At 36.3% G+C, this 17,971-nt stretch overlaps 1 protein-coding gene across 1 annotated transcript in view; it reads right to left on the reverse strand.

Annotated features, from left to right (window-relative positions):
- The window catches only part of LOC142343014 (uncharacterized), a 221,922-nt gene that overhangs the window by 109,697 nt on the left and 94,254 nt on the right, over positions 1-17,971 (reverse strand). Inside the window, exon 3 of the mRNA XM_075394698.1 lies at positions 4,779-6,835. Within this exon, the coding sequence (XP_075250813.1) occupies positions 4,779-6,835 (2,057 nt within the window). The remainder of the gene's footprint in view (positions 1-4,778; positions 6,836-17,971) is intronic.

Below are 17,971 nucleotides of genomic sequence, written 5' to 3' on the forward strand. Positions count from 1 at the left end.
TCAGCTTAATATTTGTTCAATGAAGTACAATTTTTTGAATAACTTAAGTGGTTCCTTTGTTAATTGGTGTGACTATTTGATCCGGGACTGTTTTGTCTGGGACCGTTTTGTCTGTTTACCAATATAAGGGTTGTCAGACTTCTGCTCCACAAATATCTTGAACAGATATTTTTTGTTGTTACCTTTTTGTCGAAAGAGTTTATATTGTAACCTTTCTACCGAAGAGTCAGATTTTCGCAATTGAGAGAAACCGCCTAAGTTATTTTCATTCATTATCTACTTACAAATTTTTCTTGAATTAACTGAAGTTAGAATTTAAAGGAAAGCGTAAGACACGCGCCAATAAACCAATAAACTTGCAACGGATGTGTTTTCGCAAAAATTTACGAGCCTATTCTATACATGCCAACATTTCATCGAATTTTCAAAAGAAAAAAATCATAGCTGGCAGATTGCCATAAAATAGCCGCAATAGCTTTGTAGATCTGCAGTCTCAAAAAAACAGTAAAAAAAGACAGCCAAAAAAATTCGTCTTTTCATAGAAGGCTGATATGTTATATTTTGATTAAAAATCTGTAAAAGTTTTTGCTGCCTCTACTAGTTGCTCTCTAATAACCTTCATTTAGAGTGACACACACCCATTCGACCTTTCTCTTTGAATTAAAGTCAATAAAAGTCAATTTCAATATGAGGAAGTCATTTTTGAGAGTGAGGTAAGTCAAGTGTGACCAAAAAGTTAACCACGCGAATGAACAAAAAAGTCGCTCCACAGAGAGCAAAAAAATGACGTCACGCGGGCACTTCAGTTGAAATTTGATGAACGAATGAACAAAAAGCAGATTGGAAGTGGTTGTTACGTCATATGGTCGTAACAAAAATCGCGACGACGAAATAAAAAAAAACATAGCAGGACAAGTCCTGACGTTCAATTCAAAAAATTTTGTATTGACTAAACAAAAAAACTGAACCTAGAACGGACTATGAGTGAATTGAGAAAACTATTTTTTAAAAATCAGATGAAAAAATGAGAAAAAAAAACAAAAAATCAATGTCAAAAAACCACTACCGAGAAATGAAAACATAATGCAAACAAAAAACTAGGCCGGCCTAGAATGAGCTGTAAAAGGATTGGGAAAACCATTTCGAAAAAAAAATTCGATCCAAAAAATCCAAAAAACAGTAAAAGTGAAATTGCCGCATGTGAACAAAAAACCACTACCGAGAAACCGAATGTTTGTTCAAACACCGTTTTCTCACTCTACTTTGAAATTAGAGCGAAAAAAAATTCACGCCGCAAAACCACTCGCAATTTCGCTACATTTCCTGTTTTGTCGTGACCAAAATCACTGCTCCAATTTGACTTCAAAAATCATAAAGATGTGTGAACAGATCTTAAAGAAACATAGCCGGAAGAAATCCGGAAGCGACTCGAAGCTTCAAAACTTCACGAAAAACCATAAGTGCAGCTGACACCATTACCATTAGAATTAAACTATTAAATCCTTACCTTCTGGGGTCTGATCTAAAAATTGGTGGAATTTAAACCGCTGTCACCAAGAGCAATAAAAAGCAGCAAAATTTCATATTATTAAAACTGTTTGGTAACGTTAATAATGACCAACATAATTAGAATGATCTAAATATTGATAAGATCAAAAAACTAGAGAACGCTATCAATTGCCATCAACTAATTCATGATTCCGGTCAGAAAAAGATCGCGAAAGCATCAGGCAGATAATACTCTAAAAAATTAAACTAAAATTTTCAAAAGAAAAAGAGTACTCGAAGTTAGACTCAGATAATCAGTAGAATTAGTTTTCTAATCAAAGCTATTCAAACAAATATAAAATGTAAATTTTCCTCGTTGGATATATGATTGACCAAATGCTTTCATACTAATTCAAAAATTAAATTAGTCATCAAAAAAGAAAAGCAACAGATTAAAATTCAGAGACAACAAATTGTTTAAAAACAATACAAAGGCCCGACGAAAATAGCAGAAAAAAGTGTTCAGCCACAACAATGGAAAAGAATTTCCAGAAAACTCAAATTTGGCTTATATTAAATGAAATCAATTGGAGTTCGAAGAAATGAGAAAAATCAAAGAAAAGGCAGAAATCATTAATTTTTTAACAACTGAAAAGAGCAATATAACGAATATAAATGTAGGTGCAAGGAAAATGCTATACTGAGACAATCTAGAATTTGCAAAATAAGGACACAATGTTAAAAAGATCGAAGCAAAAAGAATACTTGATTTTTGAAAGCTAAAAGACAAATTTAAAAAAATTAAAAGAAAAATGAGTACATTTCAATATTAAGCATTCGAGACTTAGAAAAAACAAAAAGCCATCCGAGACACAGAGCCATCCTCTTGACCAGATAGAAAAACAAAAACTGAAATCATCCAAACGAAACACTGAAACATTTTGCAAAGAAGGTCAAAAAATTTAAGACTGCATTTATAAAAATAAGTGTATTTCAAAAACTTAACGCCATAAATTGAACTTGTACTGAAACGGAAGTAAAATAAGTGATTTTGCAAAAAGAGACTATGACTAATTCTAGTAATTTAAACCAAAATACAAAAAAATGGGAAAAATTGAAAAAAAACTACAAAAATCGGATTTGCATGTGTACAATTTCATAAAACAACAATACTTCGCAATTGAAACAGGCGTTGATTATGAGAATTATAAATATATCAGAAAAAAGTTGCCATTTAAACTTAATTTTGAGAAGAAAGATCCAAAATTGAAGAAATTAAAAGAAAAAAAAAACAAAAATTAAGTTAAAAAAAAAACAAAAAATTGTCCTTGTTTTGAAGTTGAAACGCATTTTTAGGATCTGCGAAACACAGTGGTATCAATTTCCGAGGGTTAATTTTCAATATAGTATCAAATAAAAAAATCTCTACGAAAACCAAATTACAAGCAAAAAAACTGGGCCACTTAGTCGAAAAAAAAAGAGACTAAAATCGGTTATCTATGTGCCATTCTGTCAAAAAATACTTTTCAAAGTCGAAAAGTCATTCATTAAACGCAGCGCTTGATCAAAAAACTTCTCTCGCTCAGAAAAAATTAGTTCACACGACAATTTTACTCGCTTTCGCTTTTAGGTCAAAACGGCGTCTGAACGAATAGTATTTCCGGTTAAAAAAACCTTAAGAAAATCAACACTTCTCTTCGAGTCGTAAAAAAAGACAAGGCCCTAATACAATTCAAATTCTTTGATTAGTAAAAAAACCAAGAGGAGGCCAATAATAGCCCCCGATATCGCTGTGCGGCTTTTAATCAAAGATAGTGAGTCACAAAACCGATTTAAAAAATATCTTTATATAGGAGCAATTAATTTCAGCTCAACTTTTAATTTTTTTTGGATGGAGAGGAGTTACCGACGAAATAATGATAATTAAAGGCAACTGTTAAAACAAGTGCAAAACAAGAATGTGAAATGTAGTCCAGCAATTGACCAGTCTTGCGTCACGCGTGAATTGCTGTCAAAATCGAAAGCAAAAACATCTTGAGATAGGCATTCTCATTTTTTTTTATAAAAAGCAATTACAGCAACAAGGCAAAATATTCCCAAGACAAAACAGTTCCAGACAAAACAGCCCCCAACAAAATAGTGCCATCTAAACAAAGAGGTAAACATATGCACACCAATTAAGAAAGAAACCACTTAAGTTTTTCGCATAATTGTACTTCATTGACCAAATATTAAGCTGATTACAACTTAGTTTTAGCCAAATTATGTATCATTGAACTGTTTCACCTTGATATGATTTTCACATTCGTCTTTTTTTGCTTTAATTCTGTGACACAATTGACTTCAAAAGTGACAGCTCCTGAGAGTGCCATAATTTTTTTCTCCGTGTACAAGACAAATTTACAGAAAGAATCAAGGGAGCATATATGACAATTCGAGAAATGTAGAAAAAAAACAAGCTCTGTTTGTGAAGTCATAAACAGCCATGGATTCATCGTTCATTTTCAAATGTATGAGTGAAGCGTAACCATAATATGGCAACTTATGGAAACTTTTTATGGCATGAAATTTTTTATGGCAGTTATGGACCATAATATGGTCATGCGAGCTGCTCAGCGCAGTGTTTTATAGTGTAAATTTTCTAATAACTTTTACTAATCAACTTCCGTTGCGATAACAACTGCTTCATAACTTCTCATTGAGATAAAATTTTGGTTATGCAACTGTTGTTATAGCAACGAGTGTTGATCAAAATTATTACTATAATGTCACGATAGCCCTCCCAAAGTTCTTCAACAGCTCCGCTTCGCCTTAAAGTTTTAGAAATTTTGCATGGTGATAAGATTCTTGTGATAATGTTCTGTAATGCCCCGCCCCCCTCCCAATCGGAGTTTCATATAGTGGTTATTATCGAAAATTTTATAGTGCACAATGCAGTTTCATTTTTACCGCAAATGAACAAGCTTCAGGGTATGGAATTTAATAGAGCGGGGAAGTTTTGTTTTTGTGCTGTCTAAGATCCATTCGAAGTGAGCTAAAATATCACTCGCGTACCAAAAATATTTTTTAATGTTGCATTTATCTGTCCTCTTAAGTCGACGGGGTTTTTGTCAACATTATGATAGCAACACTAGAAATCAGTTTGGCACCTGAGAATCTTTAAAATAAGATGAGGAATGACCATGGTATTCCTCAGATTTTATAATGGGATTTTGTAATCGTGCCAAGAAAAGTTTTTGTCATCGTGCCAAGACTTTTAGCCTAGGAATGTTTAGTCTGAAATTGCTTACTTTTTTTTGAACGGATTTTTTGTTTGACGATTCTTTTTTGACACTTCTTTCTTCGGTGTTGTTGCTCTGTACTTGCGTTTGATTAGATGTATGTTCTGTTTTCGTCTTTTCTTGTTTTTGTGATACTTCCTCTGTCGACTTTTCTGGGAAATTGTTCGGCAAGTGATTCTCCGTTGTAATTTGATTATTATTGGGTACGTAACCGATAACGATTTCAGGTGCTTTCGGGCTTGGAATAATGTCCGCATTTATTTTTTTTGTTACTGGTGGTGCCTCTGAAGATGTGAGTTTGCTTCGCTCTTTAACTGCTGTCTTTGGTAGGACTAGTTGGGCCATTGGATCATCACTTGGTGGCGGGACCGCTTCGAGTTCTGATGGCGATGCTAACTTTTGACTTTCTGTTGTGACATTTTCTGAGTTCGTTTTTGGGACTTGTGAATCAGTTTCAACATCCAATTCCGAATTGGACACTATTATCTGCGGGACAGGTTGCTCAGTAATATTCTTTTGCGACCCTTTTGCACTTTTCTCCTTCCCTTTTGTATCATTTCTCTTAGATTTTTCGCTCGTTTTCTTCACAAGATTTTTTTTGAAACGCATGTTCCAAACCAGGACTAAGGTTGCAGCATTCAAAGCTATTGCGAATGCAGAATTTTCTTTAGCCAATGAACCCATCCAGATTTCCTGTACATGCTTTTGTACAGCTGTTTGCTCCAAGAACGCTTTTGACCCAGATCTCCGGGCCAAATCAAGACAGTTCGGACTTTCCGGCGAATGCATTTTTTCCCAATTTTTCAGTTGCTCCCAGCATTTCACTCTTTGCCAACATTCCAAGTTTCCCCAATGATCCTGGAAGGTGTTGCGTTTCCCCCAACCTGTATTTCTCGAAATCAAAAGTTCGATGCACTGTTCTTCATTGTTTTCGTAGCATCTATTCATTAAAACGATAGCTTTTTGCTCAAACGTGTTTTTCATTTTTTCAATAGTCTCTCTAATTTCCACATGGATAGAGCTAGAAACAGCTTCGATCAACATGGCTGCAAAGATAGCGGCGGAAACTTTGAATGGAACGAACTGCCAGAAGTATAAACTTGCGTCAATCCTAAGGAAAAGCACAGAGTATACAAAAAGGTCACGTGCAGCACAATCCAAAAGTTCTCTGTCTTTGGTACTCTTAGTCGATGAGGTTGTATTAGGTCTGCTTTGGGTGGTACTGGCTTTAGCATTGGGTGGGATGAAAAAGTCGTAGTCAACGCCAATGGACTCCAAAGCTTTCCTTATTTCTCTCATGAAACAATCTTCAGAGTCCTCATTTTCCACCTTTGCGCTAATGCTTTGCAAGCAATGTCTTTGTTCACAATGGTCAAACTTTTTTAACGTTTGTTTGTAAACCTTAAACAGATCATGGCGTGTAAAGTTTTGGAGCTCTTCTATGTTGACAATGGTCTTCACGAAATCTAGTTGATTATCAACAAGAGCTTCCCTCAAAAATTCTCCCACAACCACTTTCATTTTAGGGTCTAAGATCAAACTGTGAATTTCATCCGACCTATTCCACTTAAAGGCAATTTTCAACTGATCCTTTTGAGACATTTCACTGCCGGGCTCTACCAGATTTTTCAAAATGGCGTAGTCCAGATCATTGAACCTTTCTGTTCCTAACACGATTATCTGTTTTTTTCTGCCACCCTCAAAACCACCTTTTTCATTGCTGCACGGAGTTGTTTGTTCCACACGAGGGGTTACGCACTCATGAAGCAAATCATGTATCTCTTTGCTATACGTATCAATATACAGTTGTATCTCTTTCTCATTGGATCCAAAGCCAATTTCTTTTTGATATCTCAAATCTGTTTCCACTGCTGGTTTGACAAATACTTCCGGGCGTTCCACGGCATAGGCCAACCAATCAGCAGCCCGACCTGATCCCTGGACTGCGATCACTGGGGTGCCATTTTCTAGGGCATTTTTAGCTGTTTCCAAGCCTCCGACACCACCGTTGATCAACAAACACACCAATGGCACACACTTGTTGTCAACTGAATTCAACTCAATTTCTAGAAAAAAAAATGTTGAGTATGAGGTTTCATCCCGTCTTTGTAGCTCTTTTCGAAAAAAATGAGTAAACCTAAAGCTGCTTAAAAATTTGCAAATAATGCACATCAAAGAATAAAAATTACTCAAAAATGATCAGATTAACTTTGACCGGGATAAAATTGACATGATTTTGCCAACAATGTTATTGAAGATTGAAAAGATAACAGGTTTAACCAGGACGCAAACCTTATGCTTATTGACGCGTTTGTGAACGGGTTGACCTGTAGATATATGGTTGCTTCGAAACCCAAAGAAAAACGTTTGGCCATGCTGGCCGCCTAAGTCTTACGCTTCAAAACACGCTAACGGTAATTTCATATCTTTATACATGACAAAAATTCTGTTCTACATACATTGAAAGCAACGGAGTTCAAAGCAGAGCAAAAGGCGGAACATAGCAGTCTATCGCACGAAGAACTGCATCAGAACGTTTTGTTCGTAGATTGAAAAGACAGTTTCTCAGTTCCAAAAAGATGAAGGAAAAAATAAAACAAAACTAGCTGCTTGTAAGAGACATTCACCAAACAATCATCAAAGTGAAATGCCGTGAAAGTCCTCATAAAAATTGAAAACAATTGAGGATAAATTAACCACTCATTCTAAAAGTGTTTGCTGCAAAAACTTTTATCGGATTTTTTCCATAGTTTTATTATATTTAATATATTGAGTTGCTTGAGGATTTTGTTTTCAAAAAAAAGTAAAAATTCCATTAACAATGTACCGGAAGACACTTGGCAGGGCAAAACTGATTAGAATAAAAACTGCAATTTAACAGTATAAGCAATTGGAACCAACAGAAGATATCTGATAAGCCAAGAAAACTGAAAACTTTGACAAAATTGACCGTCAATCTTTCCTCGAATGATTCAAAAAAAACTGTACAATTTATTTCCAAAAGTTGATCCAGTTTCCACGGGTCTCATGGTAACACTTTTTTAATCACTCCTCAAAAGATATCCATCACTGGTTTAAAAAGAATGGAATAAAATTCCTAACCTCGCTCTCATCGTTAGCTGGAAAAATCATCGTTGATATATACTTGATGAAATAAAAACATAACTTTGCAGGATTATAGTAGCAATTGAAGATTAGCAATTCGAAAAATAAAGAGCGAGCGACGGACCAATTTGCATATTTCTTACATTTCGTTGAAATCGTCAACTCTTTTTTCAAGCATGTTTTTAAGCACAAGTCTGCAAACCTACTGAAAATTGCAATGGGTCAAAAATAGGTCATTTGAATATAGGGAGCCTATTTCCATTCGTAGCTCAGTCTAGTCTTCTGCTTTCTTCAATTATTTCAAAGCGACGTCGGTTTATATAACAATCAATTTTGAGGTTTCAAGTTGGAGGGAAAAACGTTAAAACAATTTTTATGTAGGCAGCTGCTAGAAATGTCTTTGTTTTATTACCATCCGTTAAAAATATATTAAACTTCATCGCAAAAACTGAAGCCCTCTGGTGAAAAAAATTTGATAAACCGACGCAATAGCCTGGGTTAATAGTTTTTCTTTGCGTTGCCGAGTTTATCAACGCTTTACCTGCAAAAAAGTATCTCTAATAATTTTAATTACTATCGGGAACCTACGTTCACATTTCTTGGATCCTTTCACAGAATTAATGTTTGTTCATCTTGTGTTGATGTTTTCACCCCAAACAAGATTTTAAGATTAGGGGGTTAATCGGGGGGACTTTTCAGCAAATTGCCCTCCAAAATCTTACATTTTTTTGGGCGTGAGGGGGGGGGGGGGGGTTTGGAGGGTAAAATGATGCAAAAATAGGGGGATTATTGAGGTTACCCCCCTGGGAAGCCCTAATCTTACATTGTTTTAGTCCCCTATACTTAGACACTGACATATTCTTGAACCCGCAACCTCTGTACAGTCAGCCAGTTCTCCTTAGCCTCCAAACCATCAATGCTTGACCAATTCTTTTTGGTCCAGCAATATGAATCTACTCCTCATTACCCCCATTACTCCGCATCGTTTTACCGCCGGAAATTAACCCCAAAACCTACATCTTTTTTGTGGGGTAACTTTTGGGGGGGGGGGGTTACATTGACAATTAACCCTACTAGTACATCAGTTTGGGGGCCCATCAGTGGGTGGGGGGGGGGGGGGTAATTTAGACACCGGATGGATTAAAGAGCGACTCAAGTTGATACTTTGACAAAATTGCTTTCTATCACGTCGACTCAGCATCGCTCCAATCAACAAATCTCCTTTAGACGAAAAAATATAGGACAAAAAAATTTGAAGTTTTTTTTAAAGTTTCAAAACGTTAACTCTGGTCGTTTTCATGAGCAAGCTACCACTTTCAACAGATCAACAGATAAGTAATACAATGATTGTCAGTATGTCTCGCGCAATGTTTGCATGCGTTCAATTCATTGAAAAACTATTTTTTACCTTTGTGGGCGTAGGAACTAGCATCAGCTCAATTGTTCCTGTCGTACTTTATTATATTTGTATAGGCCTTTGCGAGCGTAATATTTCGCAAATTTGATTTCGCGGCGCGAAATCAGAACTTTGTTTTATCACTAAACTTGCGGCGCGAGATCGAGAAGAGAGAGAAACAACGGAATTTGAAATGAAAGATGAAATTTTAAATGAAGTGCCTATAAACAAAGCGCGAAGGTATGATCAGACATGTCTGATCACGAGGCGGGAAACAACAGGTAAATGAAGAAAAAACAACTCGTGACAGGAAGTTTGATTTAAGAAGAATAACAAGGAATGAATGGCAAATTAAAATGAAATAAATAAATACATCGTAAAATTTTACTGCAACAAAAAAATAAGATGAAGATACATACTCAGGTATCACATACCGCTTGATGCGATAAATTAAATTGTACTTATAGGACAATTTTATCTTTATATATGACAGTAATAACAATATTTACAAATCAATACTTGGTCCCCGGTTCAATAAGTAATTACAATATATGTACTGGTTATCATAACTAACTCCTCGGGTACCTGATTCGCAGTTTTCTGTACCATTTTAACCACCGATAAAAATGGGGTTGATAATTCTCTATGTCACCTGCCCTGCGGGGTTGTTTTGGTGGCGCTGCTACATTAGAGTCCGATGACAAATAGTCGAAACCGTAATACGAAGGTCTACAGCGGATTCTATCTGAAGCTCGTTTGTTCTGCGTTGTAGGAGCTGCGGGAGCAACTTCTTGGAGAACTGAAGTGCAGGCTGAAGATTATGCAATACTAATACGCTTTTTAGGTCGGCTTGTTCAGTTTTGTGCTGGTTTCACAGCGCGGGAAAGTTCCGAACTTTCGGAATACGCCCTTTCGTATCGCGCGTGAAATGTCTGAGCGTGAAGATGAGACTCCGCTACTGGGTTCTCGCCTGCGGTGTTTCAATTTCTTATCGCCCTTTATCTCGCGGGAAAATTGTTTTTTATGGCTTTGAATATGTTCGTCAATCAGTTATTCGCTTGTGCGAGGCCCACGTCGATCTATAGAAACTTTCAACGGTATCTGCAGTTCTTGTAATGTGCCAAATTTGGCAGTGTCACTGTTCCTCAGCGTCACGATTTCTTCGCCCGGTTCTTTTATGGTAGACGTAGTTGGGCTCACTTTGATAGTATTTGAACCTGGGGCTAATGCTTCAGAGTCCCTCGAGGTTCTTTTTAGAACGTCTCTTGTCATGAATTTTCCTAGCCAATTTGATCTGAATTGCTCTCTCTGTGAGGGGAGTTGGACGGCAAACTCCACATCTGAGGAATCTGGGCTCCCCGTCTGTGCTCTGTCTTTCACGTTCATTTGCATCCCTCGTTGCCCGGGTCTTACCCATCTCTAATTCGATATCACTCTTGTAGCCGTAGAGCCAATTGTCATCTGGTAGGATGTCCTCCGGGAGTGACTGTGTCCTCATCTAAACAGTGGCTTATAATATTTTCGTAGGAGAAAATTGATAGTTTAGGTTAAGTAGAGATTACGCTCAGCGGGGTGTTGGGTTTTCTGCCAAAATGCGCTTCAAAGGGAAGTTTTTGTTGTTTTCTGTTTACATAATCGCAGTTGGTGAATAATGATCTTTATTGCATGCCTTAAATGGAATGAGTTATTAGCAGACTTTCTTCTTCGATGCATGCCACCCTATTCTTAATCCTCTGAATTATTCTTTATACCAAACCAATAGCTTCAATTTTATTTCTTTTGCAGAACGATTTTACTTGACTCTCAACAAGACATTTTGCTTGATCCAAACAAATAGAACGAGGGATTCCGAAACTTTGGATATACATATCCAAAATGTCAACACATTATGACCCTTAGCTTTTTCATAAATACATGCGAGGTTTTTAGAAAATCGATTAGAAAAGCGGCTAAGAGACCTACTTCATTCCCCTTTTCATCAAAAATGGGCCCCCAAGGAACAGTTTGGATTGTCTGGTTCGGTTCAACACATTGTATATGATGTCAAAAATGGTTGGCAGGAATAACAGATTTCAGATTATTACCACTTGCCCTGCATGTTTTGCACTCTGTTGCTTTAACCATCACCTGGCGCTTCATTTACGGCCACCAGCAGTGCGTGGGCATGCATATCGTTCCCCAGCTACCTGGATGGCTGGCAAGAAAATCCTCTCTCAGAGCTTCTCGGAGAACATTGGGAATGGCTACACTTTTTTGTCATTACAGACGCACCCAGAGCGGACATGAAGGTCCCTACAATAAGAGTTGATATAAGGATTAAGCTCTTTAAGGCGTGTTTCTTTGTTAGTTAAAATACAGTAACGTACCTTTTTGAAGACTGCATCTTTGCTGGTGAGTGACGAAATTAGTGATTTACTAAATATATTGTTTACGATGTTATCAAACGTGGCGATTTGGTGGCTAAGAGTTAGGGGAGTGCTGACAGATATACTACCGGGGAAATTATGGTAGTTGAGGTAGGGGGATGATTCGTGGTGCGAAAGAGGCCGAGGGAAGTGATGGTGGATTCGCGGGGCGGGTGCAGTCAATGAAACGGTTTGCGTCTTAGAAAGCATTATAGTTTTTTTTAATTTGATGTAATTTATATGAGAATATTTATTGAAATACAAGTAAGATTGAAATTGAGAGTTATACGACTGAAATCTGGAATAATTTGGGGGGATAAATAAAATTCATACTTATGTGAATGAGTGGCAAGTGTGCTAATTAAATTTATTGATTTTGTTGCAGATTCATCTCTAGGTGTGTTTTGAGGTGCGAAATCATGTACTTGTAACGTAAATGAGATGTAGATTGACTAAAGTGTTAATTTAGCGAAATTACTGATGCCGAAATGAGATCTCGTTTGGCAACAATAAATTCTTCATCGTATGTGGAAACTTTTTTAGCTGATTTGGATGTCGTGCAATGTAGTCCACTAATCCCATTTTTGCACCTGGCATGTGTTTGATATCAAATTGAAAAGGTGGAAGTCTATCCAACGGCTTAGGCAATTATTGAATGATTTATTAGAACCATTTTAATTTTCAATACGGAAAGAAGAGCTCTGAGGTCTGTAACTACTGAAAAATGTTTTCTATATGGTAATTTTTGAAATATTCAATAAAACAAACTACCCCGAGGAGTTCTAATTGGTTAACACTATATCGCTCTTCGCAAGAATTTAAGAATTGGGACTTAAACGCAATCGGTTTCCATCCGTCGACTGTTGACTGTTCTAGTGCTGCCCCAAGACCAGAGCGAGACATTATACGCGTGTTTTTAGCTGTGGGTTGTTTTGACTATTTTCAGCGCATTCGCAATGCATTTCTTTTTTTCAAAAAAAAACAATTTTCATGTACATCAGTTCACATAAATTGAGATGATTTTTGCAATAAGGGATGTAATGGCTGGCTAATTTATGCACGATTGGGAAGAAACTTACTAATGTAATGTACCGGACCCAGAAAAAATTGAAGTTTTTTAAATGTTTTTGGCGCTTCGAGTGTCAAGTTAGCTGAAGTTTTGCTCTCCAGGGGCAAAACACCAGATTGTGAAATATGATATTCAAGCCAGTCAATTTCTAACTCTGAAAATTGACATTTTGAAAGATTAATCCTTAGATTTTTTTCATCCAAACGTTTAAGACAATCCAGAACATACTGTTTTTGCTCTTCTTCCGATACTTTACTAACAATTAAAATGTCAACGAGAAAACAATAAGGTTTCTTTAACCCAATAAGGTTGTAATTTTGTAGTCCATGGCTTCTTGAAATTCTGCCGGCAGGTCTGTTAAGCCGCAAAATCACAGTTTGAAATCTATAGGTGCCCGTCATATCGCTGCTGATTATATTAAAAATGCTATGATTAGGTGGATCTGGATCTAAGTTTAATTGGTTCTACGTGTACTGTAAATCTGGCGTAGAGGAATAAGTTGTGTTTTGCGACGCGGGAGCACTAATCTGTTGAGATTTAAATTCGATAAGCGTATCCATGTTAGGCACTTGGTATATATTTTTGTGAGTGGCTTTGTTTAATAATTTTGAACCGAGTGTGAGTTTAATTGACTGTTTTTTTAACAGTAACCACTATTGGGGAAATAAAAAATTTATCAGGGCATTTAGATAGTTTATTATGTGTTTCTCACCTGATAATTTTTTGATTTCGTCGTTAACTTTATCTTGTAAAATAATGGGCATGCATCTAACCTTCTGGTAACTAGGTTGAAATTTTTTGTGAAATTTTGAATTTGCAACTTGATTTTTTTGAACGTTCAATAAGTGGTATTAGGTTAGGTTATGTTACCGCAAAATTTTTTTTAATTAAGAATATGATGAACTGGTGTTGACTTCATTACCTGAGAACGAGGAAGAGTGCGTTACTGCTAGTCCTAATTGGTCGAACAAATCCGAACTGATTAATCATTTCAAACCGTCGGCAACAACCGTGAATTCCAGCCGTTACTCGATACTGGGTTTTGTACTTTGCCTACAAAACGAATTGGTTAGTTCGAATTGGTTCTGAGCTGTGGATTTGCATTATCACGAAACAAGAATGCATTTGAACTGCTATTGACCACATGCAGCGCGAGTGAATGATTAAGAATGCTGCACGCTTTCCCGGAATCCACAAAAAGTATAATTGAATGGTTGCCAATTCAATTTTGATCGGCAAGTTCTATGTTTCTAGTTTTGCAATGTCGTTTTGAATGAGAGCCACAATATTGTACTCCCCGCTACTATAGTCAGATTCGTATAGTTTTGAGGACTGAAAATTTTTTACGGAATTTTCGGGGCGTGGGTCCTCGTCCACCGTATTTACAGTTCTTTTCATAGGATTTTGGCGCTTGAAATTTTTTTGTTTTTGACAAACTATAGCGAAATGATTTAGCAAACCGCAGTTATTACATATTTTGCCCTTGCAATGCACTTATCTTGATTGTTTGGAAGCCTTTTTCCACAACAATTCAATCAATAGAGGAGTGGGTGATTGCCTTTTTTGTTGAAGTTGTTCGAGAGGGACCAATTCGCTGATCGAGATGGGAGAACTGAAAAGTTTTTACGCTAGCCGGGATGAGGTTCTTAATATGCTGTTGTATTTGATGTTGATTTCACATCCGGAGTTGCATGTTTATTGCCAGCTCCAACTCTTGTCTCGGCTCCACTCTCTGTTTAAGGAGATCTTTTTGAATCTCTGGATCAGTTAAATTAGTGATGAACATATTACGTATCAGGGTTACATCCTTGTTCTCAAAATCACCATGGTCAGCCAGTTCTTTGAGCGTTCCATAGAAATGTTCGACAGTTTCGACTCGGAATTGCTTTGTGATCAGGAAAACATGACGGTCGAAAGTGATGTTTCCAGGTCGAATAAAATTGGCCTCTGCAGCATTCCAGATTTCAGCTGTGGACAGCGTATCGATCCTTATATGTGCATTCTTGCAATTCAGGATCCTCCTTCAAAACTCAAAGAGAGTAGAGAGACCGTTTTCAGGTCCGCGAGTGGTCAAGCTTTGTCTCCGCACAAGAAGCCGATTTCATTTAGCCTTTGACTTTTTTCTGCCAATTATACTTCTGTGATGCATTACGGGTTTTTCGTTCTCTCTTGGATTGTGCAGAAGAACCAAGAATTGTCTCCTCATAGATGGGTTCGAATGGAAGATCAATCATTTCGGCTTTAGGGCCGAGAAGAGTATCGAGAATGATATTTTATATTGCAACAAATGCCAGTTTGTATTGAACTCTCCACTCCTCCCATCTTAGTGGTGAGTCGAGTGTCGGTTTATCCCAGAATGAGTAAATTCCGAGCGGTGTTCGCTTGTTTGCTGACGGCGACATTTCGTACTCTATTATATTTGTATAGGCTTCCGCGGTGCGCGAGCATATTAATTTGTAAATTTGACTCCACTGCAAGAAATCAGAATTTATTATTATCACAAAACTTGCGGCGCGAGATTGAGAAGAGAGAGAAGCAACTGAATTTGAAATGAATGAATGAAATTATAAATTAAGTGCTTATAAACAAAGCGCGAAGGTATGATCAGAATGTCTGATCACGAGGCGGGAAACAACAGGTAAATGAAGAAAAAGCAACTCGTGACATGAAGTTTGAACTGAGAAAAATAACGAGGAAAGAAGGGCAAATTAAATTGAACTAAATAAATTTATCGTTTAAATTTTACTGCACCAAGTAAATAAGATGAAGATACATACTAAGGTATCACAGTTCCTTTATCAGTCAATTCTGCCTGATATGTATATTCATGTATTCGTTGTGAGTGGTATCAAATCCAGCATAGATTCTTTAGACAAAAACAATGCATTTTTTGAGTTTTTTTTTCAATTTTCAACATTTTTGATGTTTTTAACAAATGTTTGAATTGTTATCAAATATCAATTGGTTCTGACATACCCAGATAAAAAATGGTTGCATGACTGTTTGATCGGCCTCGTTTGGCTACAATTTTAGCTACAACTTCGGAAATACAGTCTTTTCCAAGAAAAGCAGCAGAAAATGTTAAGCTTCTTTAATAATTTTTTCAGAAATTGGCCCAGTGAAGACCAAAAAACTGCGGACATAATCATCTTACAGTCAGAAATAGGCTATTGTTTTTTCTGTTCTGTAATTACATATTTGACGGCGTTTCATTGTTTCGATTCAATTTCTCTACACAATGCATCACAGATTTTTTAATGTAAATATTTTTTACTAAAAACATTTTACCTCGTTGAGATTTTTGTAGATTTTACAATCAAAAAGAAATTCGACAATACCCGATTAATATAAATTTTGAAAATCTTTTAGCTAGTTCTTGGTATTTTATCTATTTTCAGAAAATTCAGTTGTCACATCAGATTTAAATTTAGACTTTGTCACATCAGATTCTTTAACAGTGTATTGCGAATCCACCTGTTCGCTTTTTATCGACCACTTTATCTAGTTATTCATTGTTGACTTTTTTAACCACGTGATTAGCAGCTTGATATGAGCATGAAAAAAGTTAAAATAAAATCACTTTCAACTAATTTTGTCTTACTAAACTGAAATACAGTGCATATTGAAGCAGAGTTCCTTGAACGGTAACGACTTGTTATCGTGATTTGTCTTTGTGGATCATTTTAGAGACTGCACAGTAAAACTTAAGTTTGATTTGGTGAAAAGAGAAGTAACATCGATATTCTCAAGTTTTCTTTCTTTGGAACAATGATCCAAAGCGAGAGAAATTTTGTACAAACTACAAAGACAGTTGCATCTCAGCGTTTTATGAGATTTCGTCGGTTAATATTAATTATAGCAAGATGGGTTTTTGCGAAGCTACGGCCAATTTATAGGGCCACTATTTATAGAAACAAGAATACCTAAATTCGATTTGTAATATCAGTTATTACCGAAAACTCATGCTAAATTTGAATATTTCTAATTGAAATATTTGGTGTTCTCAGCTATCCAAAATGTTTGAATTGATGCAACGGTAATCTACAGAATAGCAGATGAAAAAGTTTTCAGACGTAACCTAAGAGGCGCATCGAAAGTTACAAATCAATATAGAAATTGTAGTGCAAAACCTGCGGAAAGGAAATAAGCAAAAAAAGCGGATAACAACCAAGCTGTTCATACATAGTATGCAAAATTTGTATGATTTCCTTGCCTTATTAGCGACCAAGAAACAAACACCACAGGAAATATCAAGATTTAGTGGAAGAAGTTAACGCTAAAGACTTAACTACAAAATTATTGGAAAGTCTGATCAACCTGACAAACTATAGGTTCTCAACCAACAGACATTTCAGATTCTTGAGGAAGAAAAGAAAAACCAACAGCAGCGTCGAAGCAAGCTTGCATCCTACCCAGCACCCTTTGTTGAATAGCAACTAAACCAGAGAAGCGAGTCCAAAGCGATTTCGACATTCATTGGCTTGCATAAAGGAGCAGAGGCACGCAACGAGAGGTGAATGCAGAGCTTAGCAACTACTTCCAGCAGTGATTGAAAGTGAGACTAAAAAGGTTCACACAATGGAAACTCAGTTGATCAAACAATCCAAAACAGAATGGCAACAATTTTTCAGAATACGGACAATAGAAGATCTGGCAAAGTGAGAGGCAAAAAACAGAGAACTTCGACAAAATTGACTCTAAATCTTTCATCTAAAGACTAAAAAACGGAAACTTTTTTTTCAAAGTTGAATCATTTATTAGAATTTTTTGTTATCATTTTTTTATCTCCTCTCAAAATCTCTTTAGACGAAAAAACATAGGACAGAAAAGCTTTCGTTTGCTGAATCCTTTTTTAAAGTTTCGAAAAGTTAACTCTGGTGGTTTTCACTACAAAACTACCTCCTTCATCAAATCGACAGATAGGCATTACAATGTTTGCCCGTACACCTCGCGTGATGTTCGACTAGGTTCAACTCATTGAAAAACTTTTTTACTGGCCCTACTTTTGTGGACGTAGGAACTCACATCAGCTCAATTGTTCTTTTATCAGTCAATTTTGTCATTTTGATCAGTATATTCAGCGTGTTGTTGTGAGTAGTATCAAATCAAGCATAGACTGATTTGACAAAAAAGATGGGATTTTATTTTTTTTGTTGAATTGAAAAATTCAGGGTGAACAGTTCCGTAAATTTTTTATTTTTCTCAATCTTTGTTTTAACAAATGTTT

The sequence above is a fragment of the Convolutriloba macropyga genome, chromosome 7, assembly GCF_964194025.1.
Source record: "Convolutriloba macropyga chromosome 7, txConMacr16.3, whole genome shotgun sequence".
NCBI classification, from domain to species: Eukaryota; Metazoa; Xenacoelomorpha; order Acoela; family Convolutidae; genus Convolutriloba; species Convolutriloba macropyga.